At 35.6% G+C, this 20,253-nt stretch overlaps 3 protein-coding genes across 4 annotated transcripts; 1 reads left to right on the top strand and 2 right to left on the bottom strand.

The window, feature by feature from the left end:
* BBS8 (tetratricopeptide repeat protein 8) lies at window positions 1-11,698 on the top strand. 2 transcript variants are annotated; one of them, XM_085960269.1, is made up of 6 exons: window positions 1-239; window positions 6,637-6,909; window positions 7,659-7,928; window positions 8,173-8,327; window positions 8,450-8,624; window positions 10,118-10,376. In XM_085960269.1, the coding sequence occupies exons 2-6, from the start codon at window positions 6,664-6,666 to the stop codon at window positions 10,325-10,327; spliced, it is 1,056 nt and encodes a 351-aa protein (XP_085816395.1). In that variant the 5' UTR covers window positions 1-239; window positions 6,637-6,663; the 3' UTR covers window positions 10,328-10,376. The 2 variants fall into 2 exon arrangements, with proteins under 2 accessions (XP_085816395.1, XP_085816394.1); XM_085960268.1 differs by lacking the exon at window positions 1-239 and adding an exon at window positions 4,617-4,644 and having other exon boundaries at window positions 10,118-11,698.
* LOC147078591 (uncharacterized) lies at window positions 1,450-3,390 on the bottom strand. The gene is made up of 2 exons (XM_085960271.1): window positions 2,716-3,390; window positions 1,450-1,832 (listed from the first exon to the last, which is right to left on the bottom strand). The coding sequence occupies exons 1-2, from the start codon at window positions 2,788-2,790 to the stop codon at window positions 1,485-1,487; spliced, it is 423 nt and encodes a 140-aa protein (XP_085816397.1). The 5' UTR covers window positions 2,791-3,390; the 3' UTR covers window positions 1,450-1,484.
* On the bottom strand, window positions 10,404-16,676 carry mRpL48 (mitochondrial ribosomal protein L48). Its single transcript, XM_085960270.1, has 4 exons — window positions 16,359-16,676; window positions 16,033-16,134; window positions 14,110-14,243; window positions 10,404-10,799 (listed from the first exon to the last, which is right to left on the bottom strand). Exons 1-4 carry the CDS (start codon window positions 16,371-16,373, stop codon window positions 10,490-10,492), a joined length of 561 nt encoding a protein of 186 aa, XP_085816396.1. The 5' UTR covers window positions 16,374-16,676; the 3' UTR covers window positions 10,404-10,489.
* Window positions 16,677-20,253: the final 3,577 nt, after the last annotated feature.

The following is a 20,253-nucleotide window of genomic DNA, read 5'->3' as shown; positions in this document are numbered from 1 at the left end:
ACAGTACGCGTTGAAAATGTAGATACCTATAGAATTTTTATTTTGATTCTCTGATTGATTTTTGAGAAATTCCGAGGCCTTTTTTAATTTAGGTCCTTCGGACCATTACCGCAGAATTCAAGAAATTCAATATGAAATCGAAGAGTATATGCGTTTGTTTTACTTTTTTGAAGAACTCTTACCTTGGCTCGCCAAGTTTTCTTCTATTATAAAATTAAAGTACTTTGTACCAATTTATAGTAAGAAAATATTGAAATTTTATTACTTTTGGCGTATTTTTAATTGTCAACATTACCTACATCTTTAATATGAGAATACATTTTTTCCGATATTCAAAATTATAGTATTTTGAGCGTACTAGGTATATCTTTTTTATGCCAGCGCTCCATTGGCGAGCCAAAAGTCCGACGACAATAAGTCTTCAGATTTTTCTACGTTCTGCTACTGGCCAACAGACGTTCAACGAAACGAGTATATAATTAATTTGACGAGTAAAACAGTCGACTTTGACAGCATAGATAATATACGTATATCTGACAGTTAAATCGTGATGGCGTTAAATGATACCGACGTTTTATGTTTTTTGGGTTATTGGGTGGCAGATAATGTAATAACGAAGCAAAGGGTACACAAATACTGGGTGAAACATTGGATAAGGAAACGAACGACATTATCCCACACAAATTTAATACGAGAATTGCGTTTGCAACCGAGCGATTTCCGCAATTATTTGCGAATGTCGGAGGATGTATACACAGAACTGTATAATTTGGTCTCCCCATTTATTAAAAAAAAAATACTATGATGAGGGAAGCTATTTCTCCTCATGATAGATTATGTGCAACCCTGCGATTTTTGGCTGCCGGCGGAACATTCACTGACTTGCATTATAGAACTGCGATTGGAAGACAAACTCTGGGCAAGATAATTCCCGAAACTTGCCAAGTCATCATTGACGTTTTGAAAGGAGAATATTTCAAGGTGTGTATTATATTATACGTCATCTAATAAAGTTGGGCAAATTTACAAATATATCATTAACAAGTAGACATTGGTTGGTCTTATAAAGTGAACGTTTAGTGGATTGTTTTACCTATATAAATCATAGACGGCAACATCATAAGAATGGCAGACAAGATGCATTTGAGATAGGTATATATATAGTCACAAATAAGGCCATCGTTGACATGCTAAATATTCAATAGACCATTAGAATGCTGTACCTAGCCAGGACTCTCCATATAGGCTGTAAGCAAGCTGCTTAATTATTCCTGTTGAATGTATTGTAATACTAGTCATATTCTTCGAAAAGCAAGCATGGAATTTGATTTCTAAATGAGGCCACATAATAATATAGGTTTGCTAACATAGCTCAAATACTTACCATTTGTTGTATCGCTTAAGCTAAGGTTTATAGGCATAAAAACAAACAAAAAAACAAATTTTTTTACAAGATATTTATTCATACAAAAAACATTAATTTATTATACCGGCTTTTGTACATTTTTGCTTAATATACGATAAACTGGTTGAGTATGAACAGTAGTTGCTGGCATTATTTTGTCACTTTGTCCCATAAAGGCAACTTCATGCATCAGCTTCTCGGCCAGCAATCTTTGTCCCTGTGACATCGATCGTAGTTTCATGGCCATCATTTTGCCAAAAACATCAAATTCATCTTCAGTCTTGCTTAGTTTGTCGGTGATTAATTCTAACACTTTGTTGGCGCTATCATTCGATTTTTTTCGTTTGAACGATGGGGGTTCTGGTGCTCTATTGAGATTCGACCTTGGAGTAGTCGACAACGTGGATGTTGAAGGCGAATATTCTATCTGTAAATAAAATGTTGATTATTTTTTGTTGCAGTTCCCTGATACGCACGAAGAAATGGAGACGATTGCAGAAGAATTTAATAGTAAATGGCAATTTCCAAATTGCCTGGGCGCAGTTGATGGGAAACACATTGCAATCGTGCCACCTGCAGGCGCCGGCTCCCACTTTTATAATTACAAACATTTCCACAGCATTGTTTTGATGGCGATTGCAAATGCTAATTATGAATTTATTTATGTTGATGTTGGAACAAATGGACGTATTTCTGATGGAGGCGTACTGAGAAAATCTGATTTTTTCAAACGTTTAGACGAAGGCAGATTAAAAATACCTGCACCAAAAAAACCTACTGCTAATTCTGATGCACTGCCATTTGTTTATATTGGCGATGAAGCCTTTGCATTACGTAACGATTTCATAAAGCCGTATTCACAAAGGCAATTAAATCACAGTAAAAGAATATATAATTATCGGACATGCAGAGCCAGGCGAATTATAGAAATGTTTTTGGCATTTTAGCTGCTAGATTCCGCATTTTTCAAGCTCCAATAAACATGAAAATTGAAAATATCAATACAGTTGTATTAACTTGCTGTGTGCTGCACAACTTTCTTCGTCGCAAATCAACACATACTTATACTCCTTCTCATGACCTTGATAGGGAAAATCCTGAGACAGGTTTAATAGAGCTCGGACTGAGGTCACAGGACACCTTAGCGCCTTTGGAAGCAACGACTAATCGGAACTCGACTGCCAATGCTAAGAAAGCGCGAGGAGATTTCGAAAAATATTTTAATACTACCGGGGCTGTCACATGGCAAGAAAGTATGATAAGCAATAGATAAATTAAACCAATGTAACAATTTAGTTAAAATGTTTTACCTCAATACAATCTTCGTTGTTTAACGAGTTGGAGTAACTCTCATCAGGAGACATGTTTTCCAAATCGTCCACCATGCTGGATATTGAGCTCGATTCTGTAAAACAAAATGTAAATTGTTAAAATACAACATAATACTCAAACTTGTTTTTTATTATCTCTCCCCTAAGTACCCATTCCTTCATACGGTTAATATTGATATTGGTATAATTGGTGTAATCCAGTATATCGGGTATTTTCAAAATGTGTTTTCCGCTGTATTCCTCATAACCAAACTGTACCATTAATTTTGATTGATGATTGACGATTTATTGATTGTCTCTGAAGGAACCTAACTCGAGCGATTTTTGATTTTATGATCATTTCTTTTCTTCTTCTTTCGACCATGTCCGATCATAATATGGACCTCCACGGAGTGGAGGTTTGTATTGACAGATTTTGTTTTTACGAGAAATGGATGTCAGCCACTTGCTCAACATATTAGGTCCATACTCTGACTCATACACAAATTGAAATTCAATGTGTACTTGTCAGACCCAGGATTTGAACCTGGGACCCGACCACGACTCAATAAGCCGCGCTTCCACCGCCATGATCGTACCTATATATTATTATTTCTTACCTACCTCAGCAAAGAATAAATAATTTTATTGTGACTAGAAATGATTCATAGCTGTATGTTTTAATTGCTTAATAGTAGCTAATCTAATGCGATGTCACTTTCAGAGATACGACAATGTCATAGTCTGCACGTGTATAATAAAAAGCTTTAAAGCATTCCCTCGTACCTATATATTATTATTATTTATTACCTACCTCGGCAAAGAATAAGAAATTTTATTGTGACTAGAAATGATTCATAGCTGTATGTTTTAATTGCTTAATAGTAGCTAATCTAATGCGATGTCACTTTCAGAGATACGACAATGTCATAGTCTGCACGTGTATAATAAATAGCTTTAAAGCATTCCCTCGTACCTATATATTATTATTATTTATTACCTACCTCGGCAAAGAATAAGAAATTTTATTGTGACTAGAAATGATTCATAGCTGTATGTTTTAATTGCTTAATAGTAGCTAATCTAATGCGATGTCACTTTCAGAGCTAGGTACGACAATTTCATAATCTGCACGTGTATAATAAATAGCTTTAAAGCATTCCTACGTACCTTCCATTTGGTCGTTCAAGAACTCCAAATTTTTATAGTACCACAGTTTGGGTAGATAAACTGCGTCTGTGCCGGCTCCGCTTCGATATGATGTCCTTACTTTATTTCTCTCCTTTCTGTAACCCGACCTCAATGTCTGTATTTTCTTTTTAACATCGTCGACCCTTGCCTGCGGCTCCACCTTGATTAAAATCTCCAAAAGTTCCGCATACGCCAAGGACTTGGCATCACGATTCTTGTATAGTGGGCTGGTCGTCTTCCACAACGATGGGTTGTCTTTAAAACAACTAATAAAATCTTCCAAGAAACTTTTCGAATGCACTCGTAGATCTACCATTGTTGTTATCGATGTGAGATGTCCGAACACTTTGAATGACAGTAAAATAATGATGGCGCTGTCGTCCGTCGGCATAGATATAAATAATGTGACGGTAAAGCGTGGTGAACGTACGAATTTCAGCGGCTCGGCGAGTAAAATATCAAACATGTTTGAAATCCAACGAGCCTGGTCTGCGGATTAAAAAGTCCGCAGACCTGGGGTGCTCCACGCGAAAAAAAAGTTCGAAGACTGTAAATCGTCTGACTTGCGTGCCAATGGAGCGCCGGCATTATATCGTACATAGTACGTGGACCAAAATAAGAGTACAAATAGGTACCAGGGAACTCAGAAATAATTTTCTGTGACAAATACTGTAATAATTATAGTACGGTTAGCAACACTGATTGGAGTCAGTGCTGCCATCTTTTCTTCTACAAAAGGTGTAAAAATTATATGTCTGGAAAAAAACTACCTACATGGAACATTTTTCTCCTTCATGATTATTTTTTGAGCATATTTGGGGTCAAATTATAGTATAACTTTATAAAATTTCATAATCTGCACGTGTATAATAAATAGCTTTAAAGCATTCCTACGTACCTTCCATTTGGTCGTTCAAGAACTCCAAATTTTTATAGTACCACAGTTTGGGTAGATAAACTGCGTCTGTGCCGGCTCCGCTTCGATATGATGTCCTTACTTTATTTCTCTCCTTTCTGTAACCCGACCTCAATGTCTGTATTTTCTTTTTAACATCGTCGACCCTTGCCTGCGGCTCCACCTTGATTAAAATCTCCAAAAGTTCCGCATACGCCAAGGACTTGGCATCACGATTCTTGTATAGTGGGCTGGTCGTCTTCCACAACGATGGGTTGTCTTTAAAACAACTAATAAAATCTTCCAAGAAACTTTTCGAATGCACTCGTAGATCTACCATTGTTGTTATCGATGTGAGATGTCCGAACACTTTGAATGACAGTAAAATAATGATGGCGCTGTCGTCCGTCGGCATAGATATAAATAATGTGACGGTAAAGCGTGGTGAACGTACGAATTTCAGCGGCTCGGCGAGTAAAATATCAAACATGTTTGAAATCCAACGAGCCTGGTCTGCGGATTAAAAAGTCCGCAGACCTGGGGTGCTCCACGCGAAAAAAAAGTTCGAAGACTGTAAATCGTCTGACTTGCGTGCCAATGGAGCGCCGGCATTATATCGTACATAGTACGTGGACCAAAATAAGAGTACAAATAGGTACCAGGGAACTCAGAAATAATTTTCTGTGACAAATACTGTAATAATTATAGTACGGTTAGCAACACTGATTGGAGTCAGTGCTGCCATCTTTTCTTCTACAAAAGGTGTAAAAATTATATGTCTGGAAAAAAACTACCTACATGGAACATTTTTCTCCTTCATGATTATTTTTTGAGCATATTTGGGGTCAAATTATAGTATAACTTACTATTTTACATTTTTCGCGAAATTAAAATTATAGTATTGTAGGTACCTACTTATGCTGCCACCATTCACACAAAAGCTATAGTACATTTTACAAAAAGTTATAGTACAGAGCTACAAACTTATCTTTAGAATGGCCAAAAATGGAACTACAAACTACCATAGGACGCCATTTTGAAAATATCATTTGAATGTCAGATTTTGTCCAGTTACGTGTCTTGATTAGGTAGTTTTCGACAGTGGCTCCCCCATCCCATTCTTCAGATAAGTTTGTAGGTCTGTAGGTACCTATTTCCGCAAAAATATAGAACACTTTGTCTGCGGCTTATTAATTTGTCAAAATTATTGAGCTGCACGTTATGTTATAATAATAATATTCTCCAGGTCAAGAGCTTTAGAATTTTAAGCATTATACAAAACAACCAAAATTATAGTACAACATTGAATCTGGTTTTAGGTAACGCTACCTACTCTTGTTATTCATTTTCATATTGGATATTCAGCAATATTGTTTATAAACAGAATACACCGCTAAATACAATATCTCTACAGTAAAGTTGGACACGTTTTCTAGAATAAGTCAAAATCATCTGATGAAAATTATTCCCATTTTAGATATGGATTTTTAGATGGAGATTTAGGATTTTTATGATAACCATGTGTCATATAGCTGTAGATATGTTACCAGAATATGGCAATAACAACACATAAAAATTAATGGAGATGAAAAAGAATAATAAAATGTGTATAAAATGATTCCGGCCAACTCAGAAAAATGTATTAAGTGGTTGTTATGATGGTCGTTTTATTTTTCATACATTCTTTCGATTTAATATGTACATCAACCCCAAGTAATTTATTCTAAATATAAATGTGTATAATCTGGTAGAAATAAATCCTTTTAATTAAGAAAAGAAAAAAAAGATTAAATTTATCTTTTACATATTTTATTGGTATGAAATTTAATTAACAGAGAAGGCCCGGAACAGGGCGTCCTACAATGACATCAGGCATCCGCACTGCTCGGACGGCTCGAACAGCAGGAACCGCTCGCACTCCTGGCACAGCACGTGCATCTCTTGCCACTGCGCACGCTCGCGCCGTAAGACTCGGCACGGCCGCTCCCAACAAGGGCGAAGTACTGGTGCAGGCGGCCAGCTTGGACATGCACAAACTGGCCAGGGACAATGCTACTGCTAAGCCTATTTTTGAATATCTTTACTACCATGAAGGCGACTATAGACATGTAATTAAAGTTTTCTTTTTATCTTATTGATAAATATACCTTTTTTGATCTAACAAACCCACATAAATAAACTAACCAATACAAAAAATGTCATTGGTTTTTAAACTTCATTAAATCTATGAAATACAATCAAGGTTGTATCTACATTGTATATTACTATACAATAAATTTTTTCATAAATGTTAAGCTGTGCTTCTTGCATAAAACGCTTCCATATTCAATGTGTCCATACATATGCAGTGGTTTTTGTTTATGTGGACAGCGTATACGGAATATACCACACAAACGATGCTGCGTCGTTTTACACGGTTAGATGTAAATTGTACGCCGTGAGCTTTCTATTGGATACAGATGACCGTATACTATACGGTCTCCAACTTTATTAGATTCAATATGAACATTAATTCAATTTTCATAGCTGATTTTGGCAAAATTCATGAATTCAAGAATAAATAATCCAGTATATTGACTATTTTCAAAAATTATTTGCTGCTGACTTCCTGTAAAGTGTAAACCGTCAAGAGCCGTGTTTTATTTAGACATGAATTTTATGTCAGTACTATTCGACACAAAGAGGTTGGATGGTCTTTAATATACGGCCATATATTTCCGATACATCAATTCACGGTTTCCAGACAAGGTTTTACGCATGCATAAACATCTCAAGGGTAATAAATAATATTTAGATATATCTTAAAAAATATCTTGAAAAGAATTGCAATAGTTGATCTATTATTTTTAAATACTAGGCAATGGAGCTAGCAGTTCAAGCAACACAGGCCTGTAATATGTCGGACTGGTGGTGGAAAGTGGCCTTAGGTAAGTGCTACTCTGCCTTGAATCTGTGGCGCGAGTCTTCTCAGCAGATGAGAAGTGCCCTCCAGCAGAGTCCGCGGCCAGACACATGTCTGAGGCTTGCCAGGACTTGCCGGGCACTCGATCAACCTCAGGCGGCATTGGACATCTGTCGCACCGGGGAGAAAAACTTTCCCGGAGACATTGGCCTCTTGACTGAGCAGGTTTGACAATATTAATTATTTTGTGCTCAGAAACAATGGGGCGTTCTAAATTGGCTTTATTTTGGAGACACAAATTAACCAACATACTAATTTTTTATACATATCCTCCTAATGTGATTAAGGGCGATCCATGTGATCCATACGAGTGTATTAAAAAATACACTTTATATTATGCTTTGAGTATTAAATTTATCGTTCCACGTTTTGTGAATAACCGCAGTTGATATATTATTTCTGACTTTAGGCACGATTATTAGAGGCCATTGGAGACTTGCCTCAGTCTGTGAAGGTTTACCGATCAGTGGTCACTAAGGACGCCATGAATACAGAAGCTATAGCCAGTATTGCTGTACACCATTTTTACAATGATCAACCGGAGATGGCTCTTCGTTACTACAGGTGAGCAACACTTTGTCAAATAATTTATTAGAATGTTCCATGACTGAATTAATGATTAAGTTATTTGAGAAGACATTCAGTTTCCAATTATTCAACTGTGTTAAAGATTTGATTAATTTTAGGCGTGTGTTAGCAATGGGCGCGTATTCTGCAGAAGTATTTAACAATGTGGCGCTATGCTGCCTCCGCGCCCAGCACTGGGACTTAACCATCGCCTGCTTCAGAAGGGCTCTGCTGCTCGCATCGGAACCTCAAGTGTGTGCCTCTCTTTGGTACAACTTATCGCATCTCGCTTTGGTGAGCTATACAGCATACATTCGGTACACGTTATACCAGTGGTATTCAAGTGTGCGCTCAATCCCCAAAGGCGCCTAAGCCCGTTAATTATTTCAGATATGTTAATTCATAAATGATAAGATTTCATTGTACCATTTCGTGACCTCATAAAAATTCGTTACAAACACCATCTATCTCAGCTTAGCGACAAAAGGTGCTTTTAAACAGTCAGTTTTGCTGTCCGATCAGTCGAGTTGTCAGTTAAACTAATGTGTTAATGCAAAACTGAAGCGGCAGACGACTGAAACCGAAACAAAGACGTGACAGGATGGAATTTTTCCATCAGTTATTGTATCCGTTTTTAGACTTGCCAGTTAAATTAACGTGTAAATTACTTATTATTTCCATTATTATTTTATTATTTGCCGTATTTTTAATAATACTTTTCTAATTTCGATTGAAATATTATTATTTATTCAAATATAGGTAAGAAAAGAGGTAAATTTAATATTTAAGGCGGTTATCCAATTTTTTTTGTTTGGCCGATATAAATAGTCAGTACCCAAATAGTGTTCGAAGTGTGAGGATGTCAAAATTGTTATTACATTACAGTGTGGTCTAAAAACAACACGCTTGAATATATTTACACGTTATTCGGACATTTTCTTTTTTTAATTTCCAACTACCTACATTAATTCTTATTATTACATGTAATATCTTTATCCGCATATTTCCACAATGTCATCAAAAATTGGACGTGGTATTCCTTTGAATCGGCAGAGTAAGGAAATTATTGCGAATGCAATAGATTTTTTTAGGAAATTTCACGCAAAAGCGAAAGACGTATATTGTAGTGTTGCAGAAGTTACAGGAGTGTCACTGACGTCTATGAAAAGAATTGATGCAGAAAAAAGGAAACGTATCATCACCAACATCGTCAGATGAAGATTAGTTATTTATATCTGGCAGTACCAGTATCCATATTAATCCATCTCTGATAGGCCTACCTGTTTTGTTTTTTCATTAAAAACGAGTGGTGAGTCATATTTTTAATGAAACTTTATGTTTTTGATTTCACTAAGATAATATCTTATTTGTATTGTATTTATTATACATTTAAACTGACAAAATATATTTTTTTTTAATTAAATTTATTTGTATTTAATCTTTTAGGGCTATTATTTTTGAGCCGTTCTACACACAACCTTCTTATAAATTTGTACTGAGTCTACTGCGATACCTAATATAATATTCATATTCAATTTAGTGAATAAAAAATATGTAAATACACATCGCCGTTTCCCAACTGAACGGACAACGAAACTGATCATCTAAATACACTGCCGTTCCAAAACAAAAACCTCGACTGAACGGACAACAGAACTGACATCTAAAAAGACTGTAGTTTTTTCCCAAAGCAATTGAAGTTTTTATATTCGGAAGCAATGAAAATAATATCATGTTTCGCAAATGTTAATATAATATTATATCACAATTTTATTGTTAATTTTCAGACTATTGGCGATGTAAACCTAGCTGTACAATGCCTTCGATTGTGTATCGGAGTGGATCCATCTCACGCAGCCGCCCTCAACAATCTGGCAGCTCTAGAAATAAGGCGCGGCCACTTGAGTGTTGGACAAGGATTGCTTAATGCTGCCTTGCTTGCTGACCCCTCCTTGCCGGAAGGAATATCGAACACTGCTAGCGTAGAAGCTTTGTAATAATTTGTGGAGTAAAAAAAAAAATATAGGCGCATATAGGTGTTTATTTAAAAAACAAATAAAGAAATAGAAAGAATGAGTTTACTACCTTTATTGACGACAACTTATAACAATATAAATACTTAACTATGTAACAATTTAGCAAGATATGCCTTAAATATTTTAATACTTCGCCTTGGACTTGTTCTCTCTGGGACCTCCCATTTCATCGAGTTGCTGCTTGAGGGTTAATAATTCATTATCGGGAACATATCTGATCTCTTGCTGTTCTTCAGTGGCTTCATGAACTTGAAGTGATACTCCTTCGGGGATGGCTGTCTGAATGATCCTCAGTAAGATGGGCAACTTATTGGAAGGGACGTCGCTCACTTGAACGTTTCTTTCGTAGACTGTCAATTGATACTCCTCATCCACGGCTGTACTCAAAGACTTGTACCTTTGGACTTTTAATTTTTTCGGCGGTGTCGCCCAACTAAAATTTTTTTTAAAAATTTATTCATATTACAACATTTCAATTCCAATTCCGGAACATCTTTAGTGTGATTGAATTAGTAGCCCCAGGAAAAATAATATTCTGTATATTAGAAAGGTGGTAGCTATACTCGAACAACATCTTCTTGTCTACGTGTTAAAACTATGAACTAACAAACTTCTCCCATTTTTAACCGCAATTCCATTATAAACTAACAAGCTCCTCCCATTTAGTTGAAAACAGCGCCTTGCGGCTTTTGCCTAAATCTTCTTTGTTGGATAGTATTTATGTACGGATGGAAAATATTTGAAATGTCGATATATTATGTAGTCTTCTATATAATATTAAAGTCGAAATATGTTTGTTTGATTTTCTTTTCCTACTTGGCCTCAACTGACATCTACATATAATAATTACAAGATAAAAAGAACTTTTTATATACTTACCACATTTTTAAATATTCTGTTGAATCATATAAACTTGACAATTCTATGTATTAATAAATACTTTTTTTTGTACTTGATAGAAATACTGAATAAATATAGAATACTGAAATGTCATTTTGACATTTCATATTGATTTTCATAGTAACGCACGTATATATTAATAATTTAGTTGCTAGGACCCCCTTAGCAACCAATAATAGTGCTCTACTTTTAACGATTTTTTTTCCGAAATAACTTTCCATACAATACGGAATTAACTGAAAATGAATTCAATTCTGCTTAAAGATGGCTAAAAGTATTAAAAGAATGCATTGTCATCGTTTTCTGATATATTCTAAAAGTTTCAAATGTCTAGCTAGTCGGGAAGTTAGTTAAAAATCTTCAATCGTCCAATACAAATCTTGGACAAACAAGAAAAAATTTGTACTGGACAAACAAGAATAAAAACGTGGTAAAAAATACAAAGTTTGTTTGAATTACCTTTCCTGCCAATTCCAATTTTGAATATTCACAACAAATAAAGTTTGCATATTTTGGATTTGATTTTAATTTCTTTTGTTCAACTTGGCTGTCAAAATTATTTTCATTTTGACATGTTGTATGCCTAGATACAGATATTTTAATATTAAAGAATGTAATTATTATTGTTTTGTAGATAAATGTATATCAATCAATTAAGCCACCTCGTGTGAAGCCGAGTACTTCAAACAATAATATCCATTGAGGCCATGGAAATGCTTCCTGGAGGTGTCCAAGACAGTTGGTTTGTAGTGCTGACTATGTAGAAGATGTAACATTCAGGGAACTCAGAAATAATGGGCACTGAAATACACAATGGGTGTGGAGTAACAGGCAACCGATCTCGAGCGTGGAAGAATATGGGATAACCTTAAACACGTGTCAAGAATACGCTTGATCTTCATTCTGACAACTGCTCTCGATTTATGTACTGATACTCGTTCAATATTGGTGTATTTGAAGGTTGCAACACACACTATTGCACGTCTGTGTGGTTAATTTTCGTAAGACACATTCAAAATTGGCAATTTTTAGTTACGTATGGTACTCATGGCCCCCACAAAGAGGGGGCCGACAGGGCTCTAGCCTGGGGGCCTGGGCTCAGGAAGGGTCCGGCATGGCGAGTCGACCAGATAAGTGAGATAAGCAGAGATCACAAATTTGCTCTAACAGTAAAAAAAGTCGCCTGCAGCGCTATTTTACTTCAATAATGTCAATAATAATTAGTTGTACGATGTAATTTTTAATTGTGTGCCGATACTCGATAACTCCATAATTCAAATGGATGTACATATTATTAAAATCGCTAAAAATACACCTTAATTTTAACGCATACCTACACCATTTGGAAAACGCTACTGCAGCGCTTCACACTGCCTTTACCTTTAGTAATAAGTAGGGGGGCCTGCCAAACATCCTAGTTTGGGGGCCCGCTTCAGGATGTGGGGGCCATGATGGTACTGGATATAAAATTAACATATTAAGTTAAATAACAAAGAAACTCAACAGATAGAAGATATTTCAATACGTATCTCTTGAAAACACCTTCTTGTTAATGTCTGTGGAATATAAATTTACTTGTGTTTGGTGTCTTCTGTAAAGTAGAGAAAAATGAGATACATTTCTTTGGTCCGAAGGGGCCGAAATTTATGTTTCGAGTTTGGTTAATCTTTAATGGTACGTTTACATCTGACACTTATACCATTATACTTATTTTATGTGTCGGACATAAAATTTCATTTACTGTTTACACCTGCATGGATCTGACATAAAATTCTGGTATACTTCTCGTTGAAATAAAGTCTCGACACTTTATTCAATGGCAACATTGGAATAAATATATGCGGTGTTTACATATGATATTGTAATTTATTCGGACACTTATTTTGTATACTTCTCAAAAACGTTATGTCAGTTGTCAATATGGGAATGTTAAAAAAGAAAGCAGCGAGTGTTATTATTTTAAGTCTTTTGGCAACAAAAAGGAGGAAAAAATGGTCTAGATGGGTGCGGGAATGGATTCAGCGACGAGAAGAACTAGGTGCCTTCCGTTTAATGTCAGAGTTTAAAATCGAAGATCCAACTCAATTTGTGAACTTTAGTTTGCAAGATTGGACCTTTTGCCAAAAAACAAGACACACAATTCAGAAATGCGTAGAAGAACGATTAACAGTAACATTGCGATATCTAGCACTTGATCGTCATTGCATATTCAATATAATATTATCGTACCTAATACGAGTGCAGGTGTGGGCCAAAATGAATTAGGTAATACCATTTGAAGCGCATTTTTTCTTCACAGAGTGCATCAGAATTAATCGTATGTGCCGAGAACAAGCGATATTTTATTTTCGAACAAAATCCATAGAACACGGCACATCCGATTTATTTCTCATTGTCTATGATTTTTGACAGATCGCTACAGTACATTTATTAACGTAAACGTTGGGCATACATTCATGGTGTACCTATGATTATTGATTGTCCGTTGTTTTAGAAATATACATATGCAATTCACTAGGTACCTGTCAAACTACGAATATTGTGTCAGGTACTTGACATAAAAGTAGACGGTGGTCCAACTTCGGTGATATATCCCTCCAAGTTCGAACTTGTCGAATACGCGGTGTTTACATTTGCGTATATAAGTAGATTGAATAAGTGGTAGGTGAGAGTCGACACACGCAAAATAAGTGGCAGATACAAATATACTTACTGTTTACACTTAAGTGAATATGGTGTCATACATAAATATGACGATATTAGTGTCAAATGTAAACGTACCATAAAACCTCACATCAATACACTGGTGATGATTCGACAAAAAGATAAATATTCTTAATTACCCTTCGTCAATATCCAATTCTAATGTATCTGCCGCTCTGTGCACAAACTTCTGAAAGTTTTCAAGTATGACAAAATCATATCCCTTCAATTGAATGTTTAGGCTGTCGTACTCAGGTATCTCTGGTATCATGTACTGAAGACAGAAAACAAAAAATTTCAGTAGATTAGAAGAAATTTAATAGAATCTCTGCTTAATAATAAGAGTAATTGTTGGAAAAGTTTTTATGTTCAGCTCAGGTATCATTTCAGCAGAGCTATTCTTCAAATTAACATGGAAGCAATTCCATACACAAGGTGGTTATTTACCATAATTGGTAATTCATAACATGGCAAAAATTTAAGTTGGTACGCCAGTCGTGTGTAATACATCTCTTATTTACGAAGCTCTGTCAAATTCAGGTATGCTCGTGCAGGCGCCTATGGTTTTTCCATCCGAACTCTAAAATTTTGTAATGAAATATCAAACAAGAATTGAACATATCAATTTCAATTCAATTTATTTATTTTACATATTGTGGACATTACATATTATAAGTTTAAGACGTTCACAACATGACATTTAGAAACAAAGAAATATTATTAAAACAGTTTTATGTACATAACACAAGAGATAGATCAGTATTAAGTTATTCTACAGTATAAATGTGTAAATACATAAAATATTAAGTATATAGGTACAAGGAAGTACACCGGATGAGTTAAGCAGACCCTATTTTAAGAATTTAAAAAACAACGTCCACCTAAATTCACCCTCTATATTCTTCACCAATATATCAATATCCGAAGTGATTTCATTAAACATGGTTATTGCCCTCCCAATTGGCATTACTAATGGCAGGTTAGTTCTGCACCGTGGGAGAACAAACAACGGATGCCCTCGATTCCTTAAGTAATTATCAGAGACACACAAGCCAACACCACCAAGAATGGCAGAGTTCACATCTACGCCGCGTATAAGTCTGAAAAAATTTGTAGCTAAATTAAGATCCCTTCTAAATTTTAAGCTACAGTATGTAAGCATCCCTAAGAGAAAATCAGTCGGATAGAGCCACGGATAATATCCATACAGCCGAAAGTAAAGGCAGTGCAGTATGTATTAAAAAAAATATGTCACTACTTGTCACTCGAAATTTGACAGCTCGCGGGGCACTATAAATTGACCATGGTCATTATTTTTCAAAATAGTCACATCTCGCATCTCAATATGTAATTGACTTACTCTATTTCGTCCTAAAAGTTAACGCAGCCAAGAGGGGGTGTTAAAAGGTATCATTTTTGAAAGTTAACTTCTTATGGTAATTAGCTGCCTGAATACATAAAACGATAACTGTGATATATCACATTTATCACTTTTTGGGTGTTAAGTGATATGTTAGAATAGCTGCGCTGGTTGAGATTATTATTATACAGTAGCTAACAAAAAAATATTAATACTACAGTATAATAAATGTGACAGGTTGGTAACGGGTGTCGTAGATTTTTTATCTCAATAATGCGCGTCCTCACCCTTTGGACTGTTCGTAGGTCAATTAAAAATTATTTCTTAGTTGAATTGTTGTTGTAACCAAAGATGTTGAAGGAAACCTACTTTTATGGCGATAAAGCCTAAAAGCACACTAGCGTGAATCCAGCAGTTAGAGGTTTATGGTTGGCTAGCGTATTTGTTTCTAAAAAGGTTTTTTTTTATGGGTATATGGATGAGATGTTGTCAAAATATGTATGTTCGAATAATATTCTGTAGGTGTCCATTTGTCAGCAGAAATGGGCCTCAACCAGTAAGTATTGTGTAACCCACTGATCATTCGAAATGAACTTTCAAAAATTTTTGTGTGAGAATTAATTTAATACTAGCTGAGCCAGCTGGCTCTCGTTTAATATTATAAAACTGATAATTAATGTGTTTACATCATAAGGTAACTTGCCTGTAGATAATCAGGCTCATAGAGATCGCTGGAGTAAGGCTTTCGTGCAATACTCAACGGAGTCAGTATTTGTCTAGTTTGAAGCAAACCCAATCTGCATATCTGAAAAAGTTGGATACATTTGAACACAGATTGCATTTTGTTGTTTATGCTTCAAGCATTGTGTTACATTTACTCATCTATAGGTTATATTATTATTATGGTAAGTTGAAACATTTTAATTCAAATATTACCAACTAAATGTTTATAATATGTAGCATTTTGATATCGATAATATAAGTGAATTTTTAAAATTACTGGAAAAACTTTTATTTGTCAATAATTACCTTCCACAGAGACATTTTTACGGGTCAATTTATATCAGAAATAAGAAATGTCAAAATTGTGAGGTTATAATTTGAAATCTAATATGTGTTTCGGTTGGAACAAAAACAACATTTCAGTCAGTTTTATATTAAAATGTTTTTTAGGTAATCTTTTTACAAGCATCAGAAAAATAATTTAAGGCCACTAATCACCACTGTTTCTAAAATTTAATGCCGGCGCTCCATTGGCACGCAAGTCAGACGATTTACAGTCTTCGGACTTTTTTTTCGCGTGGAGCACCCCAGGTCTGCGGACTTTTTAATCCGCAGACCAGGCTCGTTGGATTTCAAACATGTTTGATATTTTACTCGCCGAGCCGCTGAAATTCGTACGTTCACCACGCTTTACCGTCACATTATTTATATCTATGCCGACGGACGACAGCGCCATCATTATTTTACTGTCATTCAAAGTGTTCGGACATCTCACATCGATAACAACAATGGTAGATCTACGAGTGCATTCGAAAAGTTTCTTGGAAGATTTTATTAGTTGTTTTAAAGACAACCCATCGTTGTGGAAGACGACCAGCCCACTATACAAGAATCGTGATGCCAAGTCCTTGGCGTATGCGGAACTTTTGGAGATTTTAATCAAGGTGGAGCCGCAGGCAAGGGTCGACGATGTTAAAAAGAAAATACAGACATTGAGGTCGGGTTACAGAAAGGAGAGAAATAAAGTAAGGACATCATATCGAAGCGGAACCGGCACAGACGCAGTTTATCTACCCAAACTGTGGTACTATAAAAATTTGGAGTTCTTGAACGACCAAATGGAAGGTACGTAGGAATGCTTTAAAGCTATTTATTATACACGTGCAGATTATGAAATTGTCGTACCTAGCTCTGAAAGTGACATCGCATTAGATTAGCTACTATTAAGCAATTAAAACATACAGCTATGAATCATTTCTAGTCACAATAAAATTTCTTATTCTTTGCCGAGGTAGGTAATAAATAATAATAATATATAGGTACGAGGGAATGCTTTAAAGCTATTTATTATACACGTGCAGACTATGACATTGTCGTATCTCTGAAAGTGACATCGCATTAGATTAGCTACTATTAAGCAATTAAAACATACAGCTATGAATCATTTCTAGTCACAATAAAATTATTTATTCTTTGCTGAGGTAGGTAAGAAATAATAATATATAGGTACGATCATGGCGGTGGAAGCGCGGCTTATTGAGTCGTGGTCGGGTCCCAGGTTCAAATCCTGGGTCTGACAAGTACACATTGAATTTCAATTTGTGTATGAGTCAGAGTATGGACCTAATATGTTGAGCAAGTGGCTGACATCCATTTCTCGTAAAAACAAAATCTGTCAATACAAACCTCCACTCCGTGGAGGTCCATATTATGATCGGACATGGTCGAAAGAAGAAGAAAAGAAATGATCATAAAATCAAAAATCGCTCGAGTTAGGTTCCTTCAGAGACAATCAATAAATCGTCAATCATCAATCAAAATTAATGGTACAGTTTGGATATGAGGAATACAGCGGAAAACACATTTTGAAAATACCCGATATACTGGATTACACCAATTATACCAATATCAATATTAACCGTATGAAGGAATGGGTACTTAGGGGAGAGATAATAAAAAACAAGTTTGAGTATTATGTTGTATTTTAACAATTTACATTTTGTTTTACAGAATCGAGCTCAATATCCAGCATGGTGGACGATTTGGAAAACATGTCTCCTGATGAGAGTTACTCCAACTCGTTAAACAACGAAGATTGTATTGAGGTAAAACATTTTAACTAAATTGTTACATTGGTTTAATTTATCTATTGCTTATCATACTTTCTTGCCATGTGACAGCCCCGGTAGTATTAAAATATTTTTCGAAATCTCCTCGCGCTTTCTTAGCATTGGCAGTCGAGTTCCGATTAGTCGTTGCTTCCAAAGGCGCTAAGGTGTCCTGTGACCTCAGTCCAAGCTCTATTAAACCTGTCTCAGGATTTTCCCTATCAAGGTCATGAGAAGGAGTATAAGTATGTGTTGATTTGCGACGAAGAAAGTTGTGCAGCACACAGCAAGTTAATACAACTGTATTGATATTTTCAATTTTCATGTTTATTGGAGCTTGAAAAATGCGGAATCTAGCAGCTAAAATGCCAAAAACATTTTCTATAATTCGCCTGGCTCTGCATGTCCGATAATTATATATTCTTTTACTGTGATTTAATTGCCTTTGTGAATACGGCTTTATGAAATCGTTACGTAATGCAAAGGCTTCATCGCCAATATAAACAAATGGCAGTGCATCAGAATTAGCAGTAGGTTTTTTTGGTGCAGGTATTTTTAATCTGCCTTCGTCTAAACGTTTGAAAAAATCAGATTTTCTCAGTACGCCTCCATCAGAAATACGTCCATTTGTTCCAACATCAACATAAATAAATTCATAATTAGCATTTGCAATCGCCATCAAAACAATGCTGTGGAAATGTTTGTAATTATAAAAGTGGGAGCCGGCGCCTGCAGGTGGCACGATTGCAATGTGTTTCCCATCAACTGCGCCCAGGCAATTTGGAAATTGCCATTTACTATTAAATTCTTCTGCAATCGTCTCCATTTCTTCGTGCGTATCAGGGAACTGCAACAAAAAATAATCAACATTTTATTTACAGATAGAATATTCGCCTTCAACATCCACGTTGTCGACTACTCCAAGGTCGAATCTCAATAGAGCACCAGAACCCCCATCGTTCAAACGAAAAAAATCGAATGATAGCGCCAACAAAGTGTTAGAATTAATCACCGACAAACTAAGCAAGACTGAAGATAAATTTGATGTTTTTGGCAAAATGATGGCCATGAAACTACGATCGATGTCACAGGGACAAAGATTGCTGGCCGAGAAGCTGATGCATGAAGTTGCCTTTATGGGACAAAGTGACAAAATAATGCCAGCAACTACTGTTCATACTCAACCAGTTTATCGTATATTAAGCAAAAATGTACAAAAGCCGGTATAATAAATTAATGTTTTTTGTATGAATAAATATCTTGTAAAAATATTTGTTTTTTTGTTTGTTTTTATGCCTATAAACCTTAGCTTAAGCGATACAACAAATGGTAAGTATTTGAGCTATGTTAGCAAACCTATATTATTATGTGGCCTCATTTAGAAATCAAATTCCATGCTTGCTTTTCGAAGAATATGACTAGTATTACAATACATTCAACAGGAATAATTAAGCAGCTTGCTTACAGCCTATATGGAGAGTCCTGGCTAGGTACAGCATTCTAATGGTCTATTGAATATTTAGCATGTCAACGATGGCCTTATTTGTGACTATATATATACCTATCTCAAATGCATCTTGTCTGCCATTCTTATGATGTTGCCGTCTATGATTTATATAGGTAAAACAATCCACTAAACGTTCACTTTATAAGACCAACCAATGTCTACTTGTTAATGATATATTTGTAAATTTGCCCAACTTTATTAGATGACGTATAATATAATACACACCTTGAAATATTCTCCTTTCAAAACGTCAATGATGACTTGGCAAGTTTCGGGAATTATCTTGCCCAGAGTTTGTCTTCCAATCGCAGTTCTATAATGCAAGTCAGTGAATGTTCCGCCGGCAGCCAAAAATCGCAGGGTTGCACATAATCTATCATGAGGAGAAATAGCTTCCCTCATCATAGTATTTTTTTTTTTAATAAATGGGGAGACCAAATTATACAGTTCTGTGTATACATCCTCCGACATTCGCAAATAATTGCGGAAATCGCTCGGTTGCAAACGCAATTCTCGTATTAAATTTGTGTGGGATAATGTCGTTCGTTTCCTTATCCAATGTTTCACCCAGTATTTGTGTACCCTT

The sequence above is a fragment of the Rhyacophila brunnea genome, unplaced genomic scaffold (assembly GCF_057557595.1).
Source record: "Rhyacophila brunnea isolate RB1 unplaced genomic scaffold, BYU_Rbru_1.0 scaffold_11, whole genome shotgun sequence".
Classification (NCBI taxonomy): domain Eukaryota; kingdom Metazoa; phylum Arthropoda; class Insecta; order Trichoptera; family Rhyacophilidae; genus Rhyacophila; species Rhyacophila brunnea.
Note: the sequence above shows the minus strand (reverse complement) of the source record. Positions and strands in the feature narration are given on the sequence as shown.